The sequence below is a fragment of the Orycteropus afer genome, unplaced genomic scaffold, assembly GCF_000298275.1.
Source record: "Orycteropus afer afer isolate SDZICR_OR568_19922 unplaced genomic scaffold, OryAfe1.0 scaffold00829, whole genome shotgun sequence".
Classification (NCBI taxonomy): Eukaryota; Metazoa; Chordata; class Mammalia; order Tubulidentata; family Orycteropodidae; genus Orycteropus; species Orycteropus afer.
This window is the reverse complement of record NW_006922416.1, coordinates 573,651-582,650: the sequence shown is the minus strand read 5'-3', so window position 1 is coordinate 582,650 and position 9,000 is coordinate 573,651. Positions and strand designations below refer to the sequence as shown.

At 57.5% G+C, this 9,000-nt stretch overlaps 1 protein-coding gene across 1 annotated transcript; it reads left to right on the top strand.

The window, feature by feature from the left end:
- Positions 1-363: 363 nt before the first annotated feature.
- On the top strand, positions 364-7,347 carry COMT (catechol-O-methyltransferase). Its single transcript, XM_042783286.1, has 4 exons — positions 364-643; positions 1,893-2,086; positions 2,406-2,537; positions 7,141-7,347. Exons 1-4 carry the CDS (start codon positions 364-366, stop codon positions 7,345-7,347), a joined length of 813 nt encoding a protein of 270 aa, XP_042639220.1.
- The last annotated feature ends 1,653 nt before the right edge of the window (positions 7,348-9,000 follow it).

Here is a 9,000-nt window from a genome sequence, read left to right as displayed (position 1 = left end):
AAGCAAGTCCCATGCAGACACAGCGTGGTCCCTGATGGGTTATACTTTGAGCCTGGCAGCCAATGCACCCGGCCTGACAGGTGGCTTGCTCAGGGCACAGAGGGCAGAGTGAGAGGCCTGAGCATGGCTGGCCACCAGGCCCCCATCTGCATACACCCCTGTGCCCCCAACTGAGGAGCCAGTGGGTGAGACAGGAAAAGTAGGATCTCCATGAAATGCCCAAGGGGCTTGCAGCAAAGCCTGAGGCCTTCCTCCTCCTCCTCCTCCTCGCAGATCCTGTTCCCCCACCCCATCTTTCTTTGTCCCTGGACCCCCTGCTTTCTGCCCCGACTGTCTTCTCTGCTGCACCCCCACCCTCCGCAGATGCTGGAGGGCCTGCCCTTGCTGCTGGTCACCGCCGTGCTGGGCCTGGCGCTGCTGGCCCTGCTCCTGTCCCTGCGGTTCCGTCCCCTGTGCTTCATCCTATGGAATGAGCTCGTCCTGCACTCTGTGATGAACCTGCTCATGGGTGACAAGAAGGAGCAGCGCATTCTGCGCTACGTGCAGGAGCACGCGCAGCGTGGAGACCCGCAGAGTGTGCTGGGTGCCATCGATGCCTACTGCTCGCAGAAGGAGTGGGCCATGAACGTGGGCGATGAGAAAGGTGAGGGCGATGGGCTCTCCTGGGGGGGCTCACAGTCCCGACGGGAGAGGTCTGTGAGAGCCCCTATCTTGGAGTGTTTGGGAATCTGGGAACAGGCCCATGTGGTAGGGGTGGGGGGAGCTGGTCTGAGCCCTGGGTGCCCAAGCTACAGGCCCAGCCTCCTGCTTCCCTTTGGGCCCTCAGCTGAGGGCAAAGGTAAAAGGGGCAAAGGTTGTGCAAGCCAGGATACCTTCAGCAGGCTGGGATGTTGCACTCAGGCCCAAGGTCCTGTGGGCAGTCAGGGCCGTGGGAGACGTGTTCCTTGTTTCTGTAAAGAAGCCTAGTCCATGCACAGCACTCCTCCACATCCTCACACCCCAGAAGGCCTGGGGGGAGCACTGGCCAGACAGAGTCAGGCCCAGAGCGCTTCCTGCAAAGCCTGACTCAGGCCCCAGCTGCAGGAGGCTGGGGTTCCACACCTACATCATCCCACGGAGCTGGACTCAAAAGAGGGCAGACAGTGAGCTCTGGGATACTGGGGGTTGCACCCACAGTCCTGTGGCTAAGAGAGACGTGGGCAGGCAGGGCAGGCGCCACCAAGGCAGGGGAGAAGGCGCCCCAACCCTCCCATGGCCGCCTCCATCCTGGACCCCAGCCTGGGGCACGAGTGTTTGCTGTAGTGCACTCCCTGGGGCTGGTTGGTCCTGGGGACAAACATGTGATAGACCCTGTCTCGCCCCCTCAGAGCCCCTGACAGAGTATAAGTGCACTAGTGAGGGCAGCCTGTGGGGGGGGGGGCGCTCCCAGAAAGGGCAGCTCTGGCTGAGGGAGCAGGCAGGTGGGAAAAGAAAGGACTGGTGTGTGCAGAGGCATGAAAGGCCGTGGGGAGCAGGTCCTCAGGGCGGACCTCAAAAAAGGAAACCAAACCAAACTCATTGCCATCAATTCAGTTCTGACTCATAGTGACCCCCACCGGGTTTCCAAGGCAGCAAACCTTTACGGAAGTAGATTGTCCCATCTTCCTTCTGCAGAGGAGCTGGTAGGTTTGAACCACCAACCGTCTAGCCAATGCCCTAGGCACTGCCCCCGCCGAGCTCCTAAAGGAGCAGGCCTCAGGGGCTGAAAGACCCTCCAGCAGCGTGTGCGGGGTGGGAAGGTGGGTGGGGCGCTGGGGAGAGGCCCAGCCCCGTGGCTGGAGATGTGGGTTCCTCGGAGGGGCTCTCAGGGGCTGCATGGGGGCCGGACTCGGCAACCTCCCACTTCCCCCCAGGCCTGATTGTGGATGAGGTGGTGCGAGAGTGCCGTCCTGCGATGGTGCTGGAGCTAGGCGCCTACTGCGGCTATTCGGCCGTGCGCGTGGCCCGCCTGCTGCCGCCTGCCGCCCGCTTGCTCACCGTTGAGCTCAACCCTGCCTACGCCGCCATCACCCGGCAGATGCTGGAGTTTGCCGGCCTGCAGGACAAGGTACTGCATTCGCCTCGCACCTTCCTCAGTCCAGTGTTCCGGAGGTCGGTGCTGAGGCCGGGGGCAGGGTGGGTGAATAGAGGCCAGCGGACGCCTGCATGCCTCCGAGGGCTTCCCAGAGTGGTTTCAGGTCACCCCCCAGCTCTGTAAGGGTGTTCTGGTGCCCTGCCCTACAGAGCCAGACTCCCAAGCCTACGCAGACAGGGTGGGGACTGAGCTGGGTGTCTTCTCCTTTCTGCCCCTGTGAGCTCTCTGGGTAGGACTGTCGGGGGCAGGAGGGACAGAGGTGCTTGGCAGTGAGGGGACCCTCATTTTCTAGGTAACAGTTTTGGTTGGGGCATCCCAGGACGTCATCCCCCAGCTGAAAAAGAAACACGACGTAGACACCCTGGACATGGTCTTCCTCGATCACTGGAAGGACCGGTACCTGCCAGACACGCTCCTCCTGGAGGTGAGTTGAGTGCAGCCCCTGCCCTGTGCTTGCTGCTGGGCACCTGTGGCGTTGGGTCTGACCCCGTCGTCTGCCTCCGGCCCCTCTGCAGAGCAGGCGCCCAGGCCAAAGCCTCGCCCCGTGTGGTCCTGGGATGCCCAGCCACAAGGGAGAGCCCTCGGCCTGGCAGACTGACACGTGCGGTCAAGGAGTTTGAGCCCCACAGGTAGCCCCGGGGCACAGGTGGAGATGTATGGGGGAGGGGCCCGTGCAGAGGGCACTGGGGCCAGGGCCGGTGCAGCCAGCTGAGGTCATGCAGTGCCAGCCTGAGCTGGTGAGGCGCCCTGGTGGTGGAGAGGGGGCAGGACCCTCTGAGGTGCAGGAGGTGGGGGAGTGAACGCAACCAGGCAGAATGCCTGGGCCAAAGGAACTCCTGGCCTATGAGACCGAAAAAAGAAACCAAACCGAGTACCCCTGGGTCCATTCCAACTCAGGGCAACCCCCACTGAGTTTCCAAGGTGGTCAGTCTTTACAGTAGATTGCTACCTGGTGGGTTTGAACCACCAGCCTTCTGGTTAGCTGTCAAATGCTCTAGCCCCTGCAGCACCAGAGCCCCTGAGACATGGCTCCTGCCTGTGAGACAGTGGGAGACCGTTTCTTGAGAAGCAAAAACAGCTTTGGCAGTGTCACCTGCTCTCCTGACTCGGGGGCTCACCCAGCCCCTCCCAGTGAGGACTCTGAGGCCCTGGCTTGACCGTGCCTCCCTGGTGAGGCTGGGGCCTGTCCTCAGGTGGGCAGAGCCTAGGGCCTTGGGTGAGCCTTTCATAAACTGACACCTGGCATTTCATACTGATCACTTGTCACTTGTCCTCATCCTGGGCAGCCAGGCTAAGGCAACAGAAGACTTGCAACCCTCCCACCAGGGGCTGGGCTACTGTTCCTGCTGCCAGCACCCCACCCAGCAGTTAGCCAGGGCTGTCCCCGAGTTGTCCATCTGGCACGTGCAGGATGTTCCGCTAAGCACTATGGCACTGCGAGTGCAAGGGGGACAGTTGCCTGAGCCACGACTGGGCGCCTGGCCAGAACGGACCCATGGTGGCCTGGATATGGAAGGGATGGAACCAGTATCTGCAAAAGGCAGCTGTGGAGAGCACTCTGGGGCGGGGCAGGGCAGGGCAGGGCCAGGCCTCCCCACCCCAGGGGCACAGAACTGGCAGTCAGCTTTTGAGGGCACAGAATCTTGTGGCCTACCAGAGATCCACCCAGGGGCTGCACACGGCAGGGTGGGACCTGCATCGTAGTTTCAAAAAAACCAAACTCACTGCCATCGAGTCAGTTCCGACTCAGAGCAACCGCCATTGGGTTTCCTAGGCAGTAAATCTTTACGGAAGTAGATTTCCCCATCTTCCTTCCAAGGAGCATCTGGTGAGTTTGAACCACCAATCTTATGGGTAGCAGTCAGATGCCTTAGGCACTATGACACCAGAGCTCTGTGCATGGTAATTAAAAAACCCAAACCAAACTCACTGCCGTCAAGTCAGATCCGACTCATAGTGACCCCCTCCTTGGGTTTTCAAGGCAGTATCCCTATGGAAGTAGATTGTCCCATCTTCCTTCCGAGGAGTGGCTGGTGGGCTTGAACTGCCAGCCTTCTGGTTGGCAGTCAAATGCCTCAGGCACTATGCTACTAGAGCTCCTTGCAGGGTAATTGTGTTGTTCTTGTTATTTGCCATCTAGTCGGCCCCGACTCATAGCAACCCCTCCTTGGGTTTCCGAGGCAGTATCACTACGCAAGTAGGATTGCCCAACCTTCCTTCCGAGGAGTGGCTGGTGGGTTTGAACGGCCAGCCTTCTGGTTAGCAGTCAAGTGCCTTAGGCACTATGCTACCAGAGCTCCTTGCAGGGTAATTAAGGGGCCTGTATTTATAGCAAAGCAGCAAATATTGCAGCTCAGTAACTAGGAAACTAGTAGTTTTCTCGGTGTTGCTTTTTTTCAAAGTGGGTAATTATCTTGAAAGAAGGTAAGTCGTGAATTGGAAATGGCTTTAGATTTTAAACTCCACCCCTCCTGAGACCTGCTGCTGGCGCTGGGCAGCACCGTGGCGTCCGCTGGGTGAGAGCGGGCGGGCCTCCGTGGAGATCCACTCGCCGCTCCCGCAGCCTGCACTGTGCGCACAGTCAGAACAGGAAGGCAAGGGGGCAGCAGAGGGCAGGCTGCAACTCAGGACTCAAGGCTGGCTGCTCAGAGGCCCCAGGCCTGGTCACTCAGGTGTCCCACAGGCTGCTTGAGTATCCTCACAACGTAAAAATGACCAAACCTGTTGCTGAGTTGATTCCAACTCACCGTGACCCCAGATGTTAAGAGAACAGAGCTGCCTGCTCCACAGTGTGACTCTATGTGTGGAATCTTTGTGGACACAGTCGCCAGGCCTTTCTTCTGTGGCACCACCAGGTGAGTCTGAACTGCCAACACTGAGGTTAGTGGTGGTGTTGCTGTCAGGTGCCGTTGAGTTGGCTCCAAATTGTACAGACCTTACGTACAACAGGACAAAGCACCGTCTGGTCCTGGGCCGCCCTCGCAGTCCTTGCTATACCTGAGCCATCACTGGGGCCGCTGGCCAGTCCATCTCCCTGAGGGCCTTTCCCTTCCTTGTTGACCCTCCACTTACCCGGCATGATATTCTTCAGGGCCTAGCTCTGTGGCCTGCTCAGATCTCAATGCCTGCTTTGTCCACATTCTCCAGGTGGGTGGACTGCATCCTTTCGTCAGGAGGCACGTGGCCTGGCGAGGGGTGAGGGTAGGGGAGCAGAATGGACGGACGCCTTCACCCTCCTAGTGGCCAGTTTTCAAAATGACAAGTGGAGTCCCGGTAGCCAACGTGCTTTCTCCTTTCATGATTAGCTCGAGGATCCTTAATGTTTGATTTCTTTCAGTCCACTGAGTCACCAGTCATGCCGACGGTCACGCTGTCCCTGCCGTGGCTGCCAGTGGTACCTCTTCAGGTGGCTCTCAGGTCCTTCTGGTATCACTTTAGTAGTCCTGGAACTATTCGGGGCTCATTTTGCCCCTTTTCTGCCCCAAACCAGCCCTCAAGGCGCACGTGTGCTGCCCCTGGGCTGCTGACTGCTCGAGCTAGACCTTTTCAGCCAACACCAAGCCAACACCAAACCCACTGCCCTCAAGTTGGACGTGACTCATAGCGACCCCTCCTTGGGTTTCCGAGGCAGTATCACTACAGAAGTAGATTACCCAACCTTCTGAGGATAGTTGGTGGGTTTGAACCGCCAACCTTCTGGTTAGCAGTCAAGTGCCTTAGGCACTACACACCACGAGATTTTTTTTTTTGTTGTTAAGGAAAAAAAAGATAAAATACATCACAATCCATACCTGTAGTCTTACTGAATTCAGGACCCCAGGGGGCCCTTAACCTCATGACCTAACTGCTGGGCTACTTTCCATGCTCTGGCCTCATCAGCCTTATGCAGGCTGCAGCAGGCTGGTGGGACTGCACCACCACCAGGAGTATGAAGACCCCGAAAGACCTGTTGGTGTTGAGGGGCTCTCTCTGGAGTGACTCCAAGCAGTCATTCTGAGGGGTCAGACCAGTGACTAAGGCTGTTGGTTTTGACTTTGCTTTCAGTGTTTCATTTTTCAATTTGTATGATTATGTAAAAAAAGTTCCATGCCTCCAAAGTCAAATCTACGGTACAAGGCTACTGGAGGATGTCTGCTTACTCCTCACCCAGGCCTGTCCCTCCCTCACAGATAAATGCTTCCTTGCAAGGTTCTCTGTTGCTTTGTCTAACCTAAGCAGAAACCCCCTTCTTGCCACATTGCAGAGAAGTCACACATCCTGTACGCAGTTCCTCCCCTAACCACATGCCCTGGAAGTTACTTCCCCAGTGGCATTTCTTTCCTACACAGAGCCCAGGCTAAGATGTGCGGGCCATCCTGTTTGCCTCTCTGACCCAGGCGCCCTCTCAGGGCCCCAGGCGCCCTCTCAGGGCCCCAGGCACTGCAGGACATGAAGTGTCTGGAAAAACAGGGGCTTGGGGTGGCCAGAGCAGACCCGAGGGGCCTTCTCTTCCCTGCTGCCTCAGCCCTGCAGCGGCACCCTGGTCAGGCCAGACTGGGCACCTGGGCTCCCCAGGTCACATATCCATTACTGCCCCGGCAGGCCACACGCCTAGGCCCCAGGCACCTCTCAGTTGGAAGAGCTACGTGTTCCTGCATGGCGTGTGAGGGACCCGCTGACCTTGGGGTTGGTACAGTGGCCTGAACCCAGCCCCACCAAGTCCTACACTCACTCCTCCAGCAAGCATTTCTTGAGCACCTACTGTGTGCCGTACACTGTCCTAGAGACTGGGGATCCGGGAGCAAATGGAAGAATGGATTTCTGTAGCCTGGACTTGCCCTCCCCACAACCCTTCCTGGCAGTGGTCGCTGCCAGACAGAGTGGAGGAGGGCCTCTTTGATTGTGTGGCAGAGGGACCTGCACAGAGAGGAGCCAGGTCACAGGCCAGAGGTACCACGTGCGTGCAGGAGCCGCCGCCCTCCCGACGTCTGGGGTGGGCTCTCTGGCCACGCCTGACCTTCTCCTCTTTGTCCGCCTGTGCTCTGCAGGAGTGTGGCCTGTTGCGGAATGGGACAGTGTTGCTGGCTGACAACGTCATCGTCCCAGGAGCACCAGACTTCCTGGCACACGTGCGCAGAAGCAGCCACTTCGAGTGTACACATTACAGCTCACACCTAGAGTACTCACAGGAAGTGGATGGCCTGGAGAAGGCCGTTTATGTGGGCCCAGGCGTGGGGGGCCTGCGGCAGCCCTGACTGCCCACTTTGTCCCAGGGTCCCTCACCAAGCCTGCACCAGGGCACAACGGACACACTTTGCTATTTCTGTGGTTCTTGGGGTCTATACACACCGCAGGCCAGGGAGGGAGGCCCAAGTCCTGCCTTTCTCCACTGCTGTATCAAACTGTCACGCTGGTTCATCACAGAGCACATGGGACACACAGTACAAAATTACTGTAATGAATCTGGGGTTTTACTTACAATAAATGAACTGGAACACCTTCAAGGCAGTGCCTACTCACTGCACAGGCATTTTGAGATGGTTTCTTTTATGTCTGGCTCCTGTGGGCAGGTCCTCAGGCTAACAGATATCCAGGATGTGGAGGAGGGGAGTTGGGAATTTTTGAAAACTGTCAGGGGTGTAGGAGCTCTAGTGGCATAGTGGCTAACATTCAGCTACTAACCGCAAGGTCTGGTTGAAATCCAGCTGATCCATGGGACAAATATGAGGCAGTCTATTTCCATAACCATGTTGGAAACCCTATGGGGGCATTTCTACTCTGTTCTGTAGGGTCTCTCTGAGTCAGAATCAACCCCATAGCAGTGGGTTGGGTTTGGTTTTGGTCAGGGGTGTACTCAGTCTGTCCTCAAAGATCACCATCACCAGATGGCAGCAACGCCTCAGTGATAGCACTTGGACCACAAACTCATAAGCACACAGCTGAGTTTTAAGAATATAACTTGATCACTTTACTAAGAACAGGTACCTGTAATAATCTTACCATTATCATGTTTAAAAGATGAAAAATAGAAATTAAAACTGCTTACACGTTTAGATACAAGAGATGAACTTGCCGTCGTTCTTCTCAACCACCGTACTGTTCCTGCCTCTGGTGCTTTTGGCTTTGGCATCAAACACACTGTTCTTGACACTAATGCTGCTACCAGCCATTCGTTGGCTGGCTGGGTTCTGAGTGTCACATGTGGCCCAACGGGTGCCCAGTCACCAGCAGTGATGGGACGGGGCACCTGTTCCAGCTCCACAAGGATGCCACGGGTTTGGGGTGGGCCTCATCTGGAGACCCTCTCGCTTAGGAAACCAAAACAGGACAGTCGGCCAGCCCTCGGCACCCGTCTCTGCCCAAGCAGGCACTGCAGAGGTTAGGGGTGGTGACACCTTCGTCTCTGCACCTGCACGCAGCATCGTGCTGAAGCGTCGCCTCTTTGGTCCAACCAGCCTCATTTACGTAAGAAGCAGTGGGTGCCGAGCCCATGGCACCTCTGTGGATCGCTCAGGTGGCAAGTGATGCAGCACCTGGTCCACATCTTACCTGAATCCACAGTTCTCCCAGCTCCCACCTGGGCCTCTGACCCCAGCTCCCCAGAGTGGTCTGCCCTGCTCACTGGCCCCCAGGCACCATCACCATTTCTAGACTCGGTTTGGAGATCAAAGCCTGGCCAATGTGTGCCAGAGCAACCTCAGGCCGAGACAGTGCCCCTGAGCTCAGGGTCCAAGAAGTCCCTCCACTTGCCTTTGGGAGGGGACTGACAGCAACCCTGGGAGCACGTGTGTATGTGGGACGCCCATAGGCCCAGTCTGGAAGGTGCAGAGTGGGCCAGGCCAGCAGAGGGACACCTGGTGGCTGGGTCTGCCCATTCCCACCCAGGCAAACGGCGGCCTCTGTCTGGA

Coding starts and splice junctions, on each gene's coding strand:
- COMT (XM_042783286.1), top strand. CDS start 364: ATGCTGGAGGGCCTGCCCTTGCTGCTGGTCACCGCCGTGCTGGGCCTG. Junction 644..1,892: donor GAACGTGGGCGATGAGAAAG/GTGAGGGCGATG, acceptor ACTTCCCCCCAG/GCCTGATTGTGGATGAGGTG. Junction 2,538..7,140: donor CAGACACGCTCCTCCTGGAG/GTGAGTTGAGTG, acceptor TGTGCTCTGCAG/GAGTGTGGCCTGTTGCGGAA.